The 24,250-nt window shown below is 38.3% G+C and overlaps 1 protein-coding gene and 1 pseudogene across 3 annotated transcripts in view; both read right to left on the bottom strand.

Annotated features, from left to right (window-relative positions):
* AFG1L (AFG1 like ATPase) overlaps positions 1 to 24,250 on the bottom strand; it is a gene marked incomplete at both ends in the record, with an annotated part of 206,104 nt that overhangs the window by 41,509 nt on the left and 140,345 nt on the right. For both annotated transcript variants that reach the window (XM_080700611.1, XM_080700612.1), the window contains 2 exons: positions 2,638 to 2,738; positions 2,995 to 3,065. In XM_080700611.1, coding sequence (XP_080556737.1) covers positions 2,638 to 2,738; positions 2,995 to 3,065 — 172 coding nt within the window. The remainder of the gene's footprint in view (positions 1 to 2,637; positions 2,739 to 2,994; positions 3,066 to 24,250) is intronic.
* On the bottom strand, positions 18,822 to 19,298 carry LOC308266364 (large ribosomal subunit protein eL21-like; annotated as a pseudogene). The gene has a single exon. The product of its transcript is annotated as a large ribosomal subunit protein eL21-like (transcript).

Below are 24,250 nucleotides of genomic sequence, written 5' to 3'. Positions count from 1 at the left end.
ATAAAAATAGGTTTGGGAGTGTAGCCCAGATGTAGAAGGGTTTCCAGGAACCCCAGTACCACCAAATAAATAAATAAATAAATAAATAAATAAATAAATAAAATATAAAACTATTAAAGCAGTAATGAGTTAAAAGAGAAAATCAATAAAATGCATGGAATACTCAAATGCCTTTGTAAGAATGATTTCATATATGATTGAACAACCAAATCATGAAGTGAATGATATAATAATTCATCATCCTAGAATTTTATAAAAAATAAACAGAAATGTATTCATTGTTTATTCTCAGATCTTAGTAGTTATTACAATCTATATTTTTGTCAGATACGGTAAAAGTGACATTTTTATAAGTGTTATTTTCATTTTTCAAGATGAAATCTAATCATCTTTCTTCCTATTGCCCCCAAACAGTAAAGAGACTGTGAAGATTTTGTTCCCTAACCAGCCTTTTTTTGATCCTGAGTCTCCTGAAATAATATAAAAGTTTCCCGAGCAGATAAAAGCTCAGGCAAAAGCTCAGTATCTGCTCCAAGAGAGCCTCCTTGCCTCCTCCCCAGGCCCAAGAGCCCGTCCTTTCCTTCTCTTCATGGGTGCCCGACCGCAGGAGGAGAAACAGCTTCATCTTTTGGATGCACAAGATTCTTCTCCAGCAAAGTTAGTAAAACCTAAATGTACATCTTAAAATAATTTTGTCTGGAGATATTAACTATTAGGACCTAGATTAGACTGACCTAGTAGAAATCTAGAGAGTCCACTTCAGCCAGAATAGGACCACCGACAGTCTGGCATTACCACTCTAACAGAGGATGCTGATGGATTTTCATTTTCATTGGTCCTGAAGTGCTAAATAACTGCATATTGGATTGATTTCTCTGGCTAAGCCGGGCGTGGTGCCACGTGCTTGTAATCCCAGCATTAGGGAGGCTGAGGAGGGAGGATCGCAGTTCGAGAACAGCCTCAGCTACTACTTAGTGAGGCCCTTTGGAATTCAGTGAGACCCTGTTTCAAAATAAAGAATAAAAAATAGGGTTGGGGTGTATCTTGGAGGTAGAATTCCCCTGGGTTCCATCCCCAGTACTGCAATCAATCAATCAATCCATAAAATAGGGCTGAGAGTGTAGCTTGGGGGTAGAATGCCCCTGGGTTCCATCCCCAATACTGCAAAAAAAAAAAAAAAATATATATATATATATATATATATATACTTTCTAGCTAGAAGTAATCAATTCACTAGTTTTTAATAAGAGTACTAATAAAATGGCTGGCAGGTATAAACAAAAACCTTCTCTTTTCCCTTACCATGAAACAACTCTTCTTTAGTTACCTCAAAGTCAAGATAAATCAAAGACCAGATGGAATAATAATTTACACGTTAACTGAGAAATTATGCTTATTATGGCTAATTTGGCCAGCTGTGGTGGCACACACCTGTAATCCCAGTACCTGGAAGGTTGAGACAGGAGGATCACAGGTTCAAGGACAGCCTTAGCAAGTAGTGAGACTCTCAGCAACCCAGCAAGACCATGTTTCAAAATAAAAGTAAAACAGGGTGAAGGGGTATAGCTCGGAGGGAGAATGCTCCTGGGTTCAACCCCTAGTACTTGGTAGACACACACACAAAAGTAATGTCTAATTTGGATTTGTTTTTCTCAAGATTTATAATCTCAAACATAGCCGGGCGTGGTGGCGCACGCTTGTAATCCCAGCATTTGGGAGGCTGAGACCGGAGGATCATGGTTCCCGGACAGCCTCAGCTACTTAGTGAGGCCCTCTGCAACTCAGTGAGACCCGGTTTCAAAATAAAGAATAAAAAATAGGGCAGGGGGTGTAGCCCAGAGGTCAAATTCCCCTGGGTTCCATCCCCAGACCCCCCCCCACATATTTATGTAATCTCAAACATATTGAACATCCACTGTATACTGAGGATTCCAGAATTTTGAAGACAGAATATATATATAATGAGCCTGCAACCAAAATCTTTCTCATTTATTAGAATATATATACATATATGAGTATATATATTTTATTTTTCATACTGGAGATTAAATCAGGATCATTCTCCCTTTGAGGTATACCCCCAGACCTTTTCTAAATTTTCATCTTGAATCAGGGCCTCAAGTTTATATAGTTTATCTGCAAAATATATTATTATATGATACACAGTTTTAGAAAGTTGCTTTCTTTGACCCTTATCCTCAGAGGTCATATTTTATGGTGTGGAGTCGGGTGGTGAGTCTGAAGAGTGGTAATTCTCTACATCATACTCCTTGGATCGTGCCCATATCATTTCATGTTTTTTCCCCACATACTAACTTCACCTCAAATTTTTAAAAGTCTTCATGGGAAACATTTACAAAATAGCCCTAATCCTGATTTTATTTTTGCTTCCAGCAAGAGTTGACAGATCTCTCTGTATTTCTAATTTTGCTTTCGAGCCCCTCTAAGAGCAAATTTTGTGCCAATGTCTATAAACAGCACACGGCTAGTATAGATGAGTATTCCCTTTAATGAGACTTTTAAAACAGCTCTGACTCTGTGAATAGTATTTTAAAATCTGAAACAGGCAGAGAGGAAAACATGAAGTATTTTAACATGTGAAAAGGCCAATGAGTCTGGACGTGCCTGGATACTTACTCTCTCACACAGCTCTTCAAATGTGCAGTCGGCAACGGTTCCACAGGCTTTATTCAGCCGCAGCTCTCTGCCTTGCACTTTTAGAATCCTTGGTCTAGTTACTATGGGAACATGAACAAAGACTCAATCTTGTCTGGATAATTACTATAAAATTCATCTCTTACAGATAGGAAATGCATAGCTTGATGAATAATAGCACATGATTCAACACATAAATTAGACAAAATGCTGATACAATGACTGCCACTTGAGCGTGGCATCAACCCATATACAGCAATGGAACTTATTAATTGGTCAGTGGAGATTGGGCATTGTGTTCTAAATGTATTCTCTTTCAAGAGAAATTAACTTACGTACAATCATTTTGTTTCTGAGCCAGCTCATCAAACAACTTATCCATGACAGCCTCCACATCAGCTTCACTTGTGCTACAGTGAAAAGAATAATAGAATATGAAATTAATAACACTTGAAGCCAACATCAAACAGCTGCCTGAGCCTGCTTAGCTTTTTGCCCATAAAAAAGAGAACAGGATGTTATGATCTAAATACAAACATTAGATTTAGAATACACTTAAAAGCAGAGAATATTAACTCTCAGGTAGATGATTCGGCCTTATTTGCATACACTGAAAGACTTCTGTGCTTCTCGCTGTTTCCAGTAATGAGACGATACAGGCAGAGTAAATCCATTAATACTATGTGTACACAATGAGAAGAAAGCTCCTGGCTCTCTCTTGCATGCAAAACAAGAGCAAATAGACAAGGCAGTCAAGCATCCAGCAAAGTATCCTTTGAAATCCCTACTGAGAGGGTACACGTGAAATTAAATATTGAAGCTGCTTAAAAAAAAAGAAAAATCAAGTGAAGCTACTGACTGAGAGGATCAAACACCCAGAATTAAATTACTGGCTTCGAAACACCAACTTGATCTGCACATCAATAACTTTATCAGACTTCTAGGAGAAGGACAATTATAGACCACACAGTTTTTCTCAAAAGTGTTCTTGTTGGAAATTCCAGAAAACTCTCTTTTTCTGTGATGCCCACCATCACAGTGACTATGAAGTTCATCTCACCACACAGTCTTTTGTATTCTAATTAGAAATCACCATATGGTTTAGGGAACACATATAGAAATGTGATAATGCTGTGGCCTTTTTTCCTCTCACTTTTTTTTAAGTGGGTTGATAAACTAATGTCAATAAAATAAAATAACGGGTAGAAAAAAGAAATACTATTCACACACACAAAAAATCTTCAAGTGAAAATGTAGGTTTACTCCAATTCTACAAACCAATATACCCAGGATAACCTGCCAATATGCTTAATTTTAACACACAGATCATTAGTTCTGGGAGCAACTGAACTAAATTCTAGAAATCAGCTTTAATAAAATCTTATTGAAAATTAATACAACAGATTATCTTTTCTTTAAAAACTTAAACTAAACAAAAACATTCTCCCTTGAGATAATTATTCGTTACAGACATTTAACATACAAGCAACTAATTCTTCAACTGTTCTAGAGGAAAAAAAAAAAAAAAACCCAAACAACAAAAACCAAAAAACCAAAAATGCCTTAAAATGTAACTAAGCACCTGGTCATCATGAAGGGTTTGGAATTGTCACATCCTAAGTAATAACCACTCCATCTCAAAGGATCTTTGAAAATATTTGCAATGAGCCAGGCATCTTAGTGCATGCCTGCAATCCCAGTACTTGAAGGCTGAGACAGGAAGATTGCAAGTTCAAGGCCAGATTCAGCAATTCAGCTAGGCCTTTAGCAACTTAGTGAGACTGTTTCAAAATAAAAAAATAATACAGGACTGGGAGTGTACCTAGAGATAGAATCCCTCTAGATTCAATCCCCAGTATCTTTTACACACACACACACACACACACACACACACACACACACACACACACTGCAATGGTTAACTTTGTGGGGAATTGCTATTTGACTTTCCTAAAGCTTTGTATGGCATTTGAATAAAGCTAGAGTAAAATAATAACACCACAGAAAAAGTGATTATAGAGACAAAAACAAATTTAAAGGTATCAATAAATCATATAAGCCTAGGTCAATATCAATGCCTATACCAAACATATGTGTGTCTAGACACCACTGGGAATTCATTTGGAATGATTTTACTCTGCAGTGGCCGTGTATACAGCACAGCTATTAGAGCAGTGAGCTACATTTTTAAAGGATATAGAAAGGAGACAGCAATTCTATCTACCTAGCATGTCTGCTAGCTTTTAAAAAGGTAACCTCTCCTTAAGATAAGAATGTTAACCAAAATAGGGAGAACCAGACTCTGAAAAATAACCAAGATGGGTGAGAATTAGGTCTCCAAAAGCATATTTTGTAATAAGTAATTGATTATAAGCTTCTTTGGTAGTGACTTCTTTCTTACTTCCTACCCTAGTATTATATATTCTTAACCCTTGTGTGTGTGTGGGGGGGTACTGGGGATAGAACCCAGGGGCATTCTACCTCTGAGCTACACCCCCTGCCCTATTTTTTATTCTTTATTATTATTTTATTTTTGTGGCACTGGGGGTGGAACCCAGGGGCTTTTCTATCTCTGGGCTATACTCCCAGACCTATTTTATACTTATTGGAAGCAGGGTCTCACTAAGTTGCTGAGAGTCTCACTAAGTAGCTGAGGCTGGCTTGGAATCTGTGCAATCCTCCTGTCTCAGCCTCCCAAGAGCAGAGATTATAAGTGTGTGCCACCATGCCCACCTATTCTTTAATTTTTGAAACAGGGTCTCACTGAGTTGCAAAGGGCCTCACTAAGTAGGAGCTGAGGCTGTCTTCGAACCGCGCTCCTCCTTTCTCAGCCTCCCAAATGCTGGGATTACAACCGTGCGCCACCACGCCCAGCTAGTATTATATATTCTTAAAATGTGACTTAGACTATTTCTAAACCACACTATCTCAGTCATCTACAAAATTACTGTACGTGATTTCACAGTGAAATTATATGTGAAATGATAAAAATATTTTACAATGTGTCTTATAAGAATTGTTATAAAATGTTACTCAAAAGCGACTAAATCCAAAATATAACATGTTATTGCTATTGAGTGGCCTAAAAGTAAAATCAGTTCATGTAACTGTTGATTTATCAATCTAAGCCAACTTGTACTTGGCTTCCGGGAGTAATTTCTACTTATCTGGAAGACAGGAACCTCACTTTCATAGTGTCTTTAAAAGAGGAGGGACTAATGTATGCTTCTGGATTTTTGTAGAAAGTCTAGATTGATATAAAATATATAAGGATACCATCAAAGAAATCCCTGCCAAAAAGAAATACATTCAAAATTCCTTAACAAATAACTTATAAGAAAATACTTTCAGCCGGACGTGGTGGCGCACGCTTGTAATCCCCGCGCTTGGGAGGCAGAGACAGGAGGATCGCGCAGGTTCAAAGCCAAGTGTGCGCGCTGGTTTAGGAGACCCGGTTTCCAAATTTAAAAAAATGTAAAAATAGGTCTGGGAGTGTAGCCCCGAGATAGAAGGGCTTCCAGGAACCCCAGTACCACCAAAAAAAAAAAAAAAAAAAAGAAAATACTTTCTTCTCACATTCCACTCAGACTTTAGGTTTGCTCTAAAGAGATATATCAATTGGAGTTCATTAAATTTTTTCAAGGATGAGAATTAGAAAAGTAAAGACATATAATTATCCATTTTCATATCCAATTTAAACAAAGATGTAAAACCAATTTACATATTTGGGTACGTTATGCACATCTAGTAAAAAATGTAGATGATTCCAAACTATTTCTGTATGTCAGAGAGAGAATAACAAAAGCTACTGTTGGTGGAACAACTATTATGTAGCAGTTAACTTTCCTGTACCACCCCCACCTTACCACAAAGATTATGTCAGCACCTCAATTTCACAGAACACTGTGGCTCAGAAAACTGGAGGTGATGGGAGGGGGGAAGGGGGAAGTTCCACACTGTACTTGATGTACAGTCACAAACATACAGTCGATCGCTTAGCCAAACATGAGAGCGAGGGAGAGGAGAGAGAATGGGGTGGGAATTGGGGAAGGGATGCATGATGTGTGCACGTATGCCTCTACCATCTTGTACTCCAATATGATAAAAAAAAGTTGAAACTCACAACAGAAAAAGTGTCAAAGGACTCTGAATAGCCAAACGGCATAAAACAAGAGCTCCATGGGCCAGAAGCATATGTAAAGTCGTTCATTCTTATAAGAATAACAAATGCAATAAAATCAGGAGATGTCAGTCTCCTATTCAAGCTGGTAAAGATGAGGAAAAGATAAAATATTCTGAGCAAGCTTAGGTATGAGGGGAGAGACTCATGGACTGCTGGGAGGAGTGCACAAGATTTCAGGACAGCAAGACAATCTGTAGTAAAAGGGCTAAGAACATGCCTGTCATAACATATAGGAGTTTCACCTATGGAAATAATGGTGCTTAACTACTAGAAGAAGATTCACTCTGACAATGCTTCTGACATCACAAAAGTGAAAAGAGCCGGGCGTGGTGGCGCATGCTTGTGATCCCAGAATTTGGGAGGCTGAGACAGGAAGATCGCAGGTTCGCAACCAGCCTCGGCTACTTGTGAGGCCCTCTGTAACTTAGAATAAAAAATGAGGCGGGGGATATAGCTTGGAGGTGGAATGCCCCAAGTTCACTCCCCAGTACCTCCCCCCACAAACAACCTAAATGTCTAACGATGGGCACAGTTAGCTGTCTTTGGATAGTTTAAACAGGAAAGATATCTATTGAGAAGATAGTGAAGGCCCCATCATGGCTCTGAGGTTGACCAAAACGCTCTAAGTCCTCTTGTGACTTAGATGGCTGATATGCTATCCACATGCCTCCTCCTACCCAGACCTCACAAAATCTCTTATAAAAGAGGAGCCATGAACCCCAAAAGGTGCCTCTCTCACTTTGGGGTGGCCTGCATTCTCCCTTGAATGTGTATTTCTTACTTTCCTAAATAAATCTCTGAGTGGAACATGCTAAAATTCTTCTCTGTCATGTCATGTAAGCCAAAGACCCTGCTGACCCAGAGCTGTGTTTCATTCCCCACACTGGGAACTGCTCTAGACCCTCAACAGAATCAACCTTTCCCCATGACAATACCATACTGAAATCCTACATCCTACATAGTGAAGCCAACAGCACTTATCTCTTCAGCATCAGGAAACCTGCCAGCAAAGCTTCTATCCCAAGAAAGAGACAGAGAGACTTAACTCTGAAAGGAACTGAAAATAGTAAAGATCTGGCAGGGTTCTCTAATGAAAAACCTAACCAGCAATCCTAGCACCATCCAGTGAAGCCTACTGATCAATAATACTTTGCTTATGTACTCAGAACTTCTAATAAAAAATTTTTTTTGGTGCTACTGGGGGTGGAACCTAGAGGTTTTCTATATCCTTTACCTCCAGGCTATACTCCCAGACCTATTTTTTATATTTCATTTGGAAACAGGGTCTCCTTAAGTTGCTGAGAGCCTCACTAAGTAGCTGAGGCTGGCTTCGAACCTGTGAAATCCTCCTGTCTCAGCCTCCCAAGCACTGGGATTACAAGCATGTGTGACCACGCCCAGCCAAATAAATGTTTAAGGCCTCTCTCTCCCTCCCTCCCTCCCTCTCTCTCTCTCTCTCTCTCTCTCTCTCTCTCTCTCTCTCTCTCTCTCTCTCTCTTCAGTACTGGGATGGAACCCAGGGGCATTCTACTTCTCAGCTCTACCCCAGCCCTATCTTTAACTCTTTATTTTGAAACAGGGTCTCACTGAGTTGCTGAGGGCCTCACTAAGTAGCTGAGGCTGTCTGTGAACTGTGATCCTCCTGTCTCAGCCTCCCGAATGCTGGGATTACAAATGTGCGCCACCACACTGGGCTTAATGCCTCATTTTTAAGCATATGGACAATCAAGTTTCCAAGAAGTTAAGGAAAGCCTCTAGAAAAAAGACAAATATAAAAATAAAGAAATAGAGAAGAAAATAAGGAAACAATGATGTTAGAGAAAGCAAAGAAAAAGTACAGAAAACAAAAGGGGAAAATAGAGTCTAAAATGCCTAGAGAAGCTGGGCGTGGTGGTGCATGCCTGTAATCTCCATACTTAGAAGGCTGAGAAAGAAGGATCTCATGTTTAAAGCTGGCCTCCACAATTTAGTGAAACACTATTTCAAAATAAAATTGCACTGTGGGTGTAGCTCAGAGGTAGAATGCCTCTACCTCTGAATACATTCTATATATAGAATGTATTCTGTATATATTTCAGTATACTCCCCAGTACCACACACAAAAAAGCAGAAATTTCATCCATAAAATTTTGTGATCAAAAGAACAGTGAGGGTATAAAAAATACTAAATACTAAGTCAAATTTTAGAGAAAATAACTGGAAAAAAAAAAGTCCAGGTAATTTTTCAGAAAATAGAGCAAAAAGATGGAAAATAGAAAATAAAATGAAATTAGAGGATCAACCCAGAAAATAGAATTAGGTAATCAATAACTATGTGGGAGAAGTTCTAAATGATATAAGGAAAGAAAAGAAGGAAAGAATAAAAGAAAAAAGTTTTCCTAGAATAAAAGGCTATGGCTTTCAAAGTTGCCAGAGTCCAAAATGTCTAGTACAAGAAATGGAAAAGGAAAAAGGAAATATAAAACAAATGTTAAAAAGCTCTATTCTAAGGCATATTATCAGATAATTTCAGAAAACCTAAAAACTTTAAGAGAAAAAAAAAAGGGTCAAATATAAAAGATCAATAAACGGATTCAAATCAGATCCTGCAACAGCAATAATGGAAACTTGAAGATAATGACATAGTATCCAAAGTAATTCTACGGGAATATTATTATAAACTACACATGCCTAGTCAAACTATTACACAAATAAAATAAACATTTTTTTTAGACGTGTGAGACCTCCAAAATGCACTTCCCTGGAAGATACTTGAGGGGGCGCTCTGTTAGAATAAAGGAAAAGAATTTTGCTACCAGTAGAACTGTGTGAACTCCACCCCGACCAATCCTCCTGCTGACAGCAGCTAGACACTTGAGACAACACCTAAAAACAGATCTCAAAAAGCACTGAACAGTGAACAGAAAAGGGTGCATTCTGGAGTAGAGCTCCCAAGAATATGGAGCGAGTTACACGCGTTTTTACAGCCTTCAGACTGGACAGGTAGCACAGGCAGTACTGACCAGGACAACTGAAACTGACAAGAAACCCACAGTCCTTCTGGCATGAAGAACCAGAGGAGAGTTAAGGATAACGGCAAGCTGGAAAGTCAGGGTGAATCCTAGAAAAAGTGTTTCCAAATTCCAAGTAGATTTTAGTATGGGAAAATGTCTTTCACTTTTTACTGACTTTGGCATTAAGTACAAATTGCTTCATATAAACTCATTCCCTTTATTAACACGTGCCTGGTGGCAACAGTTTCCTCCTCCTTCCCCCTTTTCCTTCTCCTTCTTCTCCTTTTCCTCTTTCCCTTTTTTCTTCTCCTTCTTCTTTGCTAGGCAAGCACTGTAGCATCAGCTATAACTTCACCCCTGCATGGCTTCTTTGATGCATTTATGCTTGTGAGACTCATCTATATCAACGTAGGTAGAAGTAGTTTGTTTACTGTTCTTGCTATACTATATTGCGTGGAAATACCGCAATTCATTATCACTGTACTGCTGATGAGTTTATTCATGTGCTAGGATTGCCATAATGAAACACCACAGGCTAAAAGGCTTATTTTTTCACAGTTCTGGAGGCTAGAAGCTCCAGCTCTAGGCATGACAGAACGGGTTGCTTCTAGGGCTGGCTAGCAATGCCCACCTTGCTGTACTCACGTGGTCTTTCCACCACACATGCATGTCTTTGCTCAAATGTCCTCTTCTGATAAGGATACCAATTAAGCTGAAGTAGGGGTCCCCCTAAAGAATCATTTATCCTTAATTACCTCTTTAAAAGCCCTACCTCCAAATACAGTCACATCAGAGGTTAAGCTTTCAGCTTATGACTTTTGGGGTAACACAACAAAATTCAGTTCATAACAGTGAGTATTGGTATAGTTTACAGTTTGGGACTCCTGTGAACATTTTAGTATATACTTTTGGGCAAACTTATGCATACATGTCTATAGAGTAAAGTAATATACTTGGCTTAGTAGATACTGCTAAATGGCTTTCCAGAGTGGTTCCAGCACTACTCTGACTGGTAATGTATAAACGTTCTACCTTTTCTGCATCCTTGTCAGCATCTAGCATTTCCACCTCTTTCCATTTTAGTGATCACAGTGGGTATACCATAAATGACCTCAATGTAAGGGCTTCAAATTATATTGAATATGGATGTGGCATACAATACAATTATAATTTAATTAATAAGATAAACCAGAAACATTTTCTTAATAAAATGTCATTAGAATATATATAGTTTAAAACTCCAATCATTTTTTTTTTCAGGTCTGGGGATGGAACCCAAGGGCACCCTGTGCCCTATTTTTTATTCTTTATTTTGAAACCAGGTCTTACTGAGTTACAGAGGGCCTCACTAAGTAGCTGAGGCTGTCCACGAACCACAATCCTCCAGGTCTCAGCCTCCTGAATGCTGGGATTACAAGTGTGCGCCACCACACCCGGCTTTAAAACTCCACTCTTTAAAACATGTAAGATCTCGGGTGTATTCATTTCGAGTCACCCCTCCATGCCAGTCTGGTATGGAGCTTTTCCTATTCTCTGTATTTCTATCTTTTTCCTCTTTTTCTGTTTTTTCTTTTTCTCTATTTGTGTTTTTTTTTGTTTTGTTTTGTTTTTGTTTGTTTCTTTGGGGAGTTTTTCGGGGAATTATTCCCAGGGGTCTAAATTTCTATTTTCGGTATTTCTATCTTTTAATAAACTTCTTTAAATCTTAAAAAAAAACACATGTAAGATCTCTTGACTTTAAAGGATAAAGTTTCAAGGACATGACATTATTGTAAAAACTTCAGCCAGAGAAAATGTCTTTAAGTTGAAAATAAGAAAGGAAAATATTATGTCAGTTATATAAAGAAAAGGTGTGACTCTCGGGTTCTCTTGTCAGCTCTATAGTAAAAACCATTTAAAAATAAAATAAAACTGGGCATAGTGATGCATGCCTATAATCCCAGTACTTGGGAGGCTGAGACTGAACAGCCTTAGCAAGTAGTGAAATTCTCATCAACCTAGTGAGACCTTGTTTCAAAATGAAAATAAAATAGGACTAGGGGTATAGCTCAGAGGTAGAGTACCCCTGGGTTCAATCCCTAGTAACAGAGAGAGAGAGAGAGAGAGAGAGAGAGAGAGAGAGAGAGAGAATATAACATTACCCATTACCTTATACTAATAATCTATATTCTGAAATATAATACATACCTATGAAGTAGTAAAGAAGGGTCAGCTAATTTTTTACAAAAATCAAGTATTTGGGACATAAGATGTAAGGTCAAAAATAATTCCATTTTAAAAATAAGTGTGCAAAAAATATACCAGGATATATATATATATATATATATATATATATATATATATATATATATACCATACAAAAATACAAATGGTAATTCAAATTAAAAACATAATTGAAAGATATTCCATAGCCAGGTATGGTGGTGCATGCCTGTAATCTCTGTACTTGGGAGGCTGAGGCAGGAAGATTGCAGGTTCAAAGACAGCCTCAGTTAGTAGTGAGCCTCTCTTCAACCCAGCAAGACCTTGTATCCAAATAAGAAATAAAATCAGGCTGGGGTGTAGCTCAAAGTTAGAATGCCTCTGTGTTCAATCCCTGTACCATAAAAAAAAAGAAAAAGAAAAAGAAGGAAAAAGAGAAAGAAAGAAAGAAACTTAGGAGGGAGGGAGGGAGGGAGGGAGGGAAGAAGGAATAAATCCCAGACTGACCAGAAAATTTGAGGAACCAGAGATACCTTGTATTTAATAGTTGTTGTATGGAAAAACCAGAACACAAAGATGGCATTATGGTTAACAGATTTTTTTTCCATGTAAAAAAAAAAAAGAATTAAATTCAGAGTCTCCTTTGGGGCTACATGAATATATAAATGTCACATGGAATGAAAGCAAATATCCTGTTCAGCTTTGTATAGTTCTATTTTAACCACAAAGAGGCATATCTTGAGAAAAAGTGACTATGGTAGCATCAAAATGATGAGGAGGCAATTAAAGAATTCATAGCTCAGATGCATGATGCATGAAGGGAGACAGAACATGAGTAGGGAAAAAGAATTGAAGTGACTTCCTTTAATTCCCATGACACTGCCCAACTGGGTGATTGTTCATCAGTGGGATGTTACTATATAGTAGGTCCTTGTGCAGGTAAGGTTCACACAAAAAAATCTGTCCACAGATAATCAAAAGCTGACCACACTAAGAGAATCAAAGTCATTTCTTCTCTTTTCTTTCTTTCTTTCTTTCTTTCTTTCTTTCTTTCTTTCTTTCTTTCTTTCTTTCTTTCTTTCTTTCTTTTCTTTTCTTTCTTTTCTTTTCTTTTCTTTTTTTTTTTGTGGTACTGGGGTTCCTGGAAGCCCTTCTACCTCTGGGCTACACTCCCTGACCTATTTTATACTTTTTTTATTTTTGGAAACAGGGTCTCTTAAGCTAGCACGGCTGGCTTCGAACCTGCGCGATCCTCCTGTCTCCACCTCCCAAGCGCAGGGATTACAAGCGTGCACCACCACGCCTGGCCAAAGTCATTTCTTTTTAATATTTTTTTTATTGGTGCACTGTAGTCGTATATCTTTTTTTTTTTTTGGCATGGGGGATGAAACGGAGGGGCATTCTACCTCTGAGATACACCTCCAGCCCTATATATTATTCTTTATTTTGAAACAGGGTCGCATTGAGTTGCAAAGGGCCTATTAAGTAGCTGAGGCTGCCCTAGAACCACAATCCTCCCAAATGCTGGGATTACAAGCGTGTGCCACCATGTCTGGCTGTATTCGTATATCTTAATGGAGTACCAGTTGGTAGAGACATACATGCACACTGCATCAAAGTCATTTCTGATGAGAAAGCGAAGTCACTCTTTTTCAAGTGCTGCTTTTTTTGGGGGTGGTGGGGGTGGGAGATAGAGTAGAGCACAGACTTCTGTTATTCTGCAATGTCCTGGTGAAACCCACCCATTTCACTGCTTCTGTCTCCTGTTAAGTACAAAATGCACTGAAGGACAGGTTTCTATTTGGTGAGCAGTACCACTGTGTCTTTAAGTCAGAAACACCCTGGAATCAACCACTGTTTAGTTGCCAGGAAATTTGGCATCAACTCCTACAGGAATTCTGTGAGTATAGTACCCTGTATGAAAAACCTGATTGCTTTGGGAGTATGAGGATCATGATTTATTTTTTCATATTAAATCAGTAAACAGAAAATAAAATAATCAGTTATTCTGATTTTGAGAAAAAAATTCTACAGTCAGAATCAGGCATTCAAAACAAAATTTAGCCTCATAGAAATAGAACATGTCAAAAAAAAAAAAGAGACCTTATTATTGCTGGATCATTTGAAATTCTCAACAAAAATTACAAAACACTTGGAGGTTTCTGGAAGAGGGTCACGCATGAATTTAAATGGAAATTAATTTCTTCAAGAACCTCCCACTTCATTAGGATTGACTCAAGGGAACAGAATGCTACCCACACTTTGGTCCTTTATCCCCTTTCAAAAATCACAGCTTGTTAAGGTATCAACAAGTAGAATAGGGTTGGCTTTCCTTAGTCCTTCTCTCTCTATGCTCTCCATTCCAGAGAGCCAAAGTTGATTTGACAGAGAAAGTTCCCCTTCCTCTTAGAGTTCTTTGCCAAGCTTCCCTGGCAGAGAGCCTTCTCTCTCTACTGATTCCTTGTGTATTCATGCTGTATGCCTCTTTGTCCTCATACCAAACATAATCCGGGGCTGGAGGCAGGTCCAAAATTAAGTTGGTTTATACTTGCCTTAATATAAAACAGAACTGGTTGCACTTCAAATCCTGTAGGTTTGTTTTACATAACGGAATCAGTTGTTGGAATGGATTTTGTCCTACTATTTATCTTTTAAATCACTCAAAGGCTTAATTGACTGTTCAATGATCCATTTCAATCTCTAAAATTCCCACCCTTCTCAATCACTTGGAGAATAATGTACCTGGTTCCATTAATCTTGACCTGTATATAATGCAGAAAGTGGGATCTAGCACCTTTAGCTCTCAAATTTCAGACACCACCTCCTCTAAACACAAATGCCATATAAAACGTCTAGTAATTCTATGTATTGTGTTTTCCACAAAATAAATCAGTGATATAAAATATGTAGAATTGCATTTTGGTTTTTAATTAATTAATTTTTTTTGTGGAACTGGAGATGGAACCCAGGGGCATTCTACCGTTGAGCTACACTCTCATCCTGATTTTTTATTCTTTATTTTGAAACAGGGTCTCACTAAGTTGCAGAGGGCTTCACTAAGTAGCTGAGGCTGTCCGCAAACCGCGATCCTCCAGGTCTCAGCCTCCCAAATGCTGGGATTACAAGCGTGCGCCACCACTCCTGGCTGTAGAATTGCATTTTGGTAGATCAAAAAATACTTCTTTTTCATAATTTTTTTTTTTTTGGTGGTACTGGGGTTCCTGGAAACCCTTCTACCTCCGGGGTACATTCCCAGACCCATTTTTATATTTTTATTTGGAAACAGGGTCTCTTAAGCCAGAGAGGCTGGCTTCAAACCAGCACGATTCTCCTGTCTCTGCCTCCCAAGTGCGGGGATTACAAGGGTGTGTCACCATGCCCGGCTTCTTCATAAAATTTTATGAAGGCTGTCAAAGATGAAAAACAATAAAAGAAAATGAGAGGCCACCGGCTGCGGCAGCAGCAAATTAACCGAGTCCACTACAGCTCCATCAGCGCACTCAACAACATTGAGTCAAATTGCAGCCCATGGAGAAGAAATCCCAGTACTGCACCCCCAGGGACTTGACCCAATGGGGGAGTGGCGGTGGCAGAGATATCACACCAGAGAGAACGCCCAACCTGGCTCCCCCCCATGGTCTAAAGCAGCCTCGATTGACTCCCTGGGTATGAGACTGCAATACAACCCAGTAAAGGAGTAGTGGGGACTGAGATACCACAGACTCGAGATCCAGAGCACCTTAAGTAAAGTCATAGTGACCCAAGGGAAGAACCCAGAGAAGACACAAACTTCCGAAATCATGGGAAAGAGGAATAATACTGGAGCAATGAATGCCCACAACCCCACAACATCAGAACCTGATAAAACAGAAATTCAGAGATTTCTAGAAGATCAAATCAGGAAAATAACTGTAGAAATAATAGAGGTGTTTAGAAAAGAATTCAGAGAGAGCCAAAAAGAGATAAAGGATGCAATTAATGAAGTAAAGCCCTTATTCAAAGTACAAACAACCGATTAGACCACATGGAGAATAGAATCTCGCTCTTAGAAGATGAGCACTCCAAAAATGAACGCATAGTTTCTAATTTAGAAAAAATATCCAACAGCAGGAATCTGACATTGAAGAAATATGGGCCCATTTTAAGAGAGCTAACCTAAGAATAATCGGAATAGAGGAGGGAAAAGAAGGTGAAACCAAAGGGATCAACAATCTCTTCAAGGAAGTAATAGCAGAAAATTTTCCAAACATAGAGCAAGAGGTTGATACACAGGTCCAGGAAACTTATAGAACTCCCTTTAGACAGGATCAGAGAAGAGGATCCCCATGCCACATAATTGTCAAGATGACCAATGTGGAAGCCAAGCAGAGAATCTTAAAGGCAACAAAACCAAAGGGCCAAGTGATATTCAGAGGCAAACCAATTAGAATCACTCCAGACTTCCCAAACCAAGTCATGAGAGCCAGAAGGGCTTGGAGTAACATATTCCAAACTCTGAAAGAAAACAACTTCCAGCCAAAAATTTCCTACCCAGCAAAATTTCCTATCAAATTAGATGGGGAAATAAGAAGCTTCCATGACAAACAGAAACTGAAGGAATTTATGTCTTCAAAACCAGTGCTAGAGAAAATACTCAAAGAGAATAATTACAAAGAAGAAATAGGTAACACACACCAGAACCAGAGAAACAAGATTTTCCATCCAACAGACAACTAAGATTGGTTATCTGTGAAGATTCATTATTTATGTTAGTCTTTTACCTATCTCTAAATTGTATTGTTTGTTTTATTGTTGCTAATTTTTAGGATTTCTAGTTGGAATATTAATATACCTTCAGATATAGCATTTGGAAATATTTTATCCCATTCTATTAGTAACTTTGAACTCTGTTTACATTGTCTTTGGATATACAATTTTTTTTATTTTTTAGGGAGTTTGTATACCCTTCTGTTGTCTGTACCACTGAAATCATATCCAAGAAATCACTGCCAATTTCAATGTTGTGAGGTTTAATGACCCAGATTTTCTTCTAAAAGTTTATAGTCTTAAGATTTATATTTAGGTATTTTGTCTATTTTGAGTTAATATTTGTATATGTGTTAGGTAAGGGTCCAATTTTATTCTTTTTCATGTAATTATTATTTTTCAACAATATTTAGTTAAAAGATTATTACTTCCTCCACCAAATGTTTGTGTAAACCTTGTCAAAAATAACTTGACAATATATGGAAGAATTCATCTCTAGGCTTTTATTTAACTCCAATGGTTTACATATCTGCCTTTATAACAGTACAACACTGTTTCAATTATTGTAGCTTTATATGGTTTGAAATCAGAAAATATACATCTTCTAGCTTTGTTCTTTTTTGAGATCATTTTGGGTATCTAGAGTCTATATTCCATATTAGGATAGATTTTTTTCTGAAAAATAAATAAATAAATGTATAGTTTCACCTAAAAAAAAAAAAAAGAAAAAAGAAAAAAATATTCTCTGGTAAGAAAGAAAGCAAAAAGAAATATTGAAATGTTATCTTTAAGTCATCAAAAGCTTGGTATCAGACAAATGAAACTGTTCTGTGAGATTACCATTTTTAATTTTGGATAAATTGCTATAATACTAGATGTCAACCAGTAAGCCAAGCATGGGAAGGAGGGATGGGGAGGGAATGGGGTGGGGATCAGGTAGGGGCTAAATGGGTCATGTGTGCATGTATGTCTACAAAAGTTTTTTTTTTATCCCACTATGATGTATGAATACAGTGCACCAATAAAAAAAATTCCTCAATAAAATAAAATGAAATAAAAAAGAAAATGAGACACAAGAGAGTTTTAATAACTAAAAAAGGCACAAGGCAAATTGCCTAGCTGTCAAAGCAACTTTTCTTGTGCTCAAGACTGACCTTCAGTTATAATTGTGATCTATTTGAAGATGAAATAACAAAGGTAGGCGAGTTCTAAGAACAATTTTTTTAAATGTCCTCTACTGTTATAAGGATATATATTAACTACTCACATATATATTTTGTATACATAAGATATTATTTATACTTCACTAAAAAAGTATGGCTATAGCTGGGCATGGTGGTGCATGCTTGTAATCCCCGCGCTTGGGAGGCTGAGACAGGAGGATCACACAGGTTCAAAGCCAGCCCCACCTACTTAGTGAGACCCTGTTTCCAAATAAAGTATAGTCTGGGAGTGTAGCCTGGAGGTAGAAAGCCGTTGGGTTCCACTCCTAGTACCACCAAAAATAAATAAATAAATAAATAAATAAATAAATAAATAAATAAAAAGTATGGCCATACACCACTGGATACTTTTGTCAGTGTGTTTAACTGGAAATAATGACCAGCTCCATTCAGAGGCAGCACATCTAGGTGGCCTACTGGAAAACAAACACTGTGATATGCTATTGTTAAATTACAGTTCAAGAGCCAGGCATGGTGGTGCATGCTTGTAACCCCAGCATTTGGGAGGCTGAAACAGGAGGATCGTGGTTCACAGACAGCCTCAGCTACTTAGTGAGGCCCTCTGCAACTCAGTGAGACTCTGTTTCAAAATAAAGAATTAAAAAATAGGGCTGGGGTGTAGCTTGGAGGTAGCATGCCTCTGGGTATCACACCCAATAACACAATAAGTAAAAAATAAATTATAGTTCAATAAACAAATAGATGCTAAAATATGTGCTAAAGAGACTGATGAAACATGTCTTTTCTGCTGTACTACTTTCTATGTAGTATTTTTTCCCCATTTTTACAGTCCAGGGGTCTTTATTTTTCTTATACCTATTATGCCATGAATTCCAAGGGAATAGGTTCCAGCAGCTAGGCTCCTTTTCATTGGTTCTCACAAAGTGTGCTTCTCTGGGTGGAACAGGCTAGCCTTCAGCTGAACCCAGGCGCCTTTCTTTTGGCTTCCTTCTTCTTCTGATCGTTTTCCTTCACCCACTTCAGGAAGTTGTTTCAACTCTTGGAGTGCTTAAAATATGCTCAATACACACGGTAATTCACTTAGCAAGAATCTGGCCCTTGACCTGCTTGTTTACCACAATGACAACAGCATGTTGGGTAACATTGTAGACTCTTCCAGTTTTCCCATGGTAACACTTGTGAGGCATTCCCTTTGGAACAGTACCCATACCCTTAATGTCTACATCACCCTTCTTGTAGATTTGTGTATGTGGCCAAAGAAGCAACTGCATGTTTTGTAAAAGGCCTAGAGAACACATATCAGGATCCTCTCCTCTCCCCCTTTGTGTTGTCATTTTAGCGAATTACTGGAAAATGGCAGCGAAAGCTCTGTGTAGTATTTTAAATAGTTTCAAACACTCGAAGTTAATTTTTAATTCTGTCGTCATTGAGTTAATGTAAGATTAATTAATAAATATTCAAGTGCTCATCCAAATTATGTCAAATAGAACACTTTTATACCTTTAACCAACACAAAATTAAAAAGAAAACGAGCCTGACTCATGATGTCCTACAGGATATAAAGCAAAAAGTTGTTGTTTATAATAAACAGCTATAAGTTTACAACATAAACTCATTCATTAATAAAGTGTCAATAGATTGGGAATGAAAGAGGAGACTGCACTACCAACCTTTTAGATATAAAAGGATTAAAGAGAACATAGGCATATTTTTGGCTACCTTGGATTAGGCAACAATAGCTTAAATATGACACCAAAAGCACAATCAGTAGCAACAAATAATAAATTAGGTATTAACAAAACTTAAAACTTGTGTTATTCAAAAGATATCATAGAGAAATAAAAGGCCAACCACAGAACATGAGAATATTTTTGCAAGTTGCATAACTGACAAGGGACTAGTATATATAAACTATATTCTAGAATGTATATTCTAGTTTAAAGACTAGAATATATAAAGTATATTCTAGAATGTGTTAAGATATTTATATATCTAGGATATATAAAATGATTAAATCCAATAATAGAAAGGCAAGTGACCTAGTTAAAAAAATAAAGGCAGGCATGGTGGTGCATGCTTGTAATCCCAGTACCTGGAAGCTGAGACAGGGGGATCACAGCTTAGAGACCAGCCGTAGCAATTTCATGAGGCCTTCCACAACTTAGTAAGACCTTGTTTCAAAATAAAAAATAAATAAAATAGGGCTAGAGGTGTAGATCAGAGGTAAAATGTCCCTGGGTTCCACCTCCAGTACCGCACAGATAATAAATAAATAACCAAAATGATATACCATTTTGTACCCTACAGAATGGTGTTTAAATTGAATTGCATCTTCCTAAAAAGAGAGTAAGTCCTAATTCCCATTACCTCAACATGTGACCTTTTTTTTTTTTTTTTTGGTGGGTCTGGGAATGGAAGCCAGGGGCATTTGACCTCTGAGCTATTTTGTATTTTTATTTGAAACAGGGTCTCACTGAGTTGCAGAGGGCCTCACTAAGTACCTGAGGCTGTCTGCAAACTGTGATCCTCCAGTCTCAGCCTTCCAAGTGCTGTGATTACAAGTGTGTGCCACCATGCCTGGCAACATGTGACCTTTATTGGAAATAGGGTCATTGAAGATGTATTCAGTTAAGCGAGTGGGCCCTTGATTCAACATTACTGATGTTCTTATAAAAAGAGGAGAGACACACACACAGGAAGATGATCACGTGACAAGAGAGGCAGAGATTGGGGTGACGCATCTACCAGCAAGGAACATCCAGTATTGATGGAGAGTAAATGAGGTTACAAGAGGCAAGGAGGGATCTGCCTCTAAAAGTTTCAGAGAGCACCAGAGGTGCAGATCAGTGAAAGAGTGTTCACCTGGTACACACAGTGCCCTGGGTCTGATTCTCCACACTGCAAATCAGTCAGTCCGATAAAAGTTTCAGAGAGAGCTTGGGACCATGCCAACACCTCGCTTTCAGACTTCTGGCCTCTCAAACTGTGAGACAATACATTTCTATTGTTCTCAGTCGCCCACTAAAGTGGTACTTTGTTACATAAGTCCTAGTGATTATGACTATATAAAATAAAAACAAAAAATATATAATAAGCATTGGCACAGATGTGGAGATATTGGGAATATAAAATTGATGTAGCTGCTTTTCAAAACAGTCTGGTAGCTCCTCAAAAGGCTAAACATAGAATTACCATACAACCTAGCAATTCTACTTCTGGGTATATACAAGAGAAACTCTACACACACACACACACATACACACACACACACACACTTCCTCATGAATGCTCACAGCAGCATTATTCACAATAGTCAAAAGCAGAAACCAACCAATGTTCATCAACCAATGAATGGGTAAATAGAAGATATGTAGCTCTACAATGAAGTATTATTCAGCAAATAAAAGGAACAAAGCACTGATAGACGCTACAACATGATGGACCTTGAAAACGTTAAGGGAAAGAAGACGATCACAAAGTACTACATCTTTTATGATTCCATTCATATGAAATCTCATTATTAAAAAATCTACAGAAAACATAGGCTAGTAGTTACCTAGGCAGGAGTGGTTCTGGATGGGAGGAACAGTGTGATGACTAAGGAATGTGGAGTTTCTTTTTGATGTGAGAAAATGTTCTAAAATTGATTGTAGTAATGGTCTCACAATTCCGTAAATACACTTAAAGTCACTGAATTGTGTATTGTTAAATGGGTGGATTGTTTGGCATATGTCTTGATAAAACAAGTACAATATCCATATTCCACCTAAAAAACTTAGTGACAATTTTATCCAGGGGTATTCTACCTTGGAGCTATATCCCCCAGTCCTATTTTATTTTATTTTATTATTATTATTATTTTTTTTTTTTGGTGGTACTGGGGTTCCTGGAAGCCCTTCTATCTCCGGGCTACACTCCCAGACCTATTTTTTTACATTTTTATTTGGAAACAGGGTCTCCTAAGCCAGCGCGCGTGGCTGGCTTCGAACCTGCGCGATCCTCCTGTCTCTGCCTCCCAAGCGCCGGGATTACAAGTGTGCGCCACCACGCCCGGCCTATTTTATTTTTTTTTTTATTGTGAAACAGGTTCTCACTAAGTTGCTGAGGGCCTCACTAAATTACTGAGGCTGTTCTCAAAGCTGCAATTCACTTGTCTCAGCCTCCCAAGTACTGGGAGTATAGGCATGTAACACCACACCTGGCAATAATTTCTCAATGCCATGAAATAGGTTTAAATTTCTCTGACAAATTTTTGTTTGGTTTGGGTTTTGTTCATACAATTTGATTCGGGATTCCCTACAAGGTCCATATCCAATAATTAGTTACCATGTTTCTTAAGTCTCTTTTGGGCTTAAGTTCCCTCTTTACCTCTTTTTGTCTTATTTATAATGAAATCATTTATTTGTTATTAAAAAATCTCGGTCACTGGGCATGGTGGCACATGCTTGTAATCCCAGCATTGGGAAAGTTGAGGCAGGAGGATCCGGGTCTGCAAACAGCCTTGGCTACTTGTGAGGCCCCTTTACAACTCAGTAGACCCTGTTTCAAAATAAAGAATAAAAAAACATAGGGTTGGGGGTGTAGCTCAGAGGTAGAATATATCCCTATGATGTTATTTGACATATTCTTTTGCCTGTATATTTCCTATAAAATGATAAAATTCAGGTTCCATTTATGTATCATTATTGTAGAATTCTTTTTTTTTTTTTGCAGTACTATGGATGGCATTCTACTTCCCAGCCACCCTCCCCAAGCCCTGAATTTTACTCTTTATTTTGAAACAGAGTCTCATGAGTTGCAAAGGGCCTCACAAATAGCTGATGCTGTCAGCGAACTGCGATCTTCCTGTCTCAGCCTCCCAGATTCTGGGTTTACAAGTGTGCACCAGCATGCCTGGGTCTATTGTAGAAGTCTTAATTATTAATTAGACCCATTAAATTATGAGGGTTTTACAAAATGGTGACATTCTAATTCTACTGTAATTCTTTCATCCTTTTTTTGTGTGACCTAGAAATGTTCTATAGAGAGAAATTTCTCCTTATCAACTATTATGTTATACTCAGAGTTGGTTCTTTCTAAACAGGAAAAACACTCAATTCTTCCCTTTTATTGACCAGTTTTCAGTATAATGGGTTAGAGACTTCCATTTCTGGCCATGGTGGATTAACAAGGGTCTTACACAACTAGAAACAGTCTAAAAGTATATTAAACTGTTTTTCACACATGAGATATAGACCCATACTACCATAAAGAAAGAAATGAGGCAATCTCCAATTGCTGCCGAATCAGTATGGGACTTCAGGAGGAGACACGAAGGCAAAGCCAGCTGGACTGCATAACTTGAGAAAACAAAATTCAGTTCCGAAGAGGCCATAAAAGCTAGAACTTGCAAGGTAAAATGTCGTACACAGAGAGAAACAGAAGTCCAACTATGTATAAAGGGACCTGTGTAAGTCAGCTTTTTGCTACTATAACAAACACCTCAGATAATCAACTTAAAAACAGAAAAGGTATGTGTTGGATCACAGTTTGGGGGGCTCTAGTCTGTGATTACATGGCTCTATTGCTTACAAAGCTACTCACCACAAGGCCAGAAAGTAAAAGAGAAGGGAAAAGATTGAGGTCCCCAAATACCCTTCAAAGGCACATCCCCCAGTGAACTGAAGACCTCTCACTATGGCCTCATCTCTTAAAATTGCTGTCATCTCTCAAGAGTTGGATAAAGCCTTTTACTACATGGACCTTTGGAGGATACAAGATCCAAACTGTAGTGACCTCCCTCAAGAATAATGGAAGCCAGGCACACGCTTGTAATCCCTGCGCTTGGGAGGCGGAGACAGGAGGATCGCGCTGGTTCGGAGCCAGCCTTGCTGGCTTAAGAGACCCTGTTTTCACATAAAAAAGTTAAAAAATAGGTCTGGGAGTGTAGCCCGTGGGAGTGTAGCCCGGAGGCAGAAGGGCTTCCAGGAACCCCAGTACCACCAAAAAAAAAAAAAAAAAAAAAAAAAAAAAAAAAAAGAATAATGGATTAGAGCCAGGCGTAGTGGTGCACACTTGTAATCTCAGTACTTGGGAGGCAGAGACAGGAGGATCACATAGGTTTGAAGCCAGCCTCAGCTACTTAGTGAGGCTTCTCAGCAGCTTAGTGAAACCCTGTTTCCAAATAAAATATACAATAGGTCTGGAAGTATCTCCCAGAGGTAGAAAGCCCCTGGGTTCCATCCTCAGTACAAAAGAAAGGAAGAAAGAAAGAAAGGAAGAAAAGAAAGAAAGAAGAAAAAAGGAGA

Source organism: Muscardinus avellanarius, assembly GCF_963383645.1.
Source record: "Muscardinus avellanarius genome assembly, chromosome: 8".
NCBI classification, from domain to species: Eukaryota; Metazoa; Chordata; class Mammalia; order Rodentia; family Gliridae; genus Muscardinus; species Muscardinus avellanarius.
The sequence above is the reverse complement of the archived record's forward strand: the minus strand, read 5'-3'. Positions and strand labels throughout refer to the sequence as shown.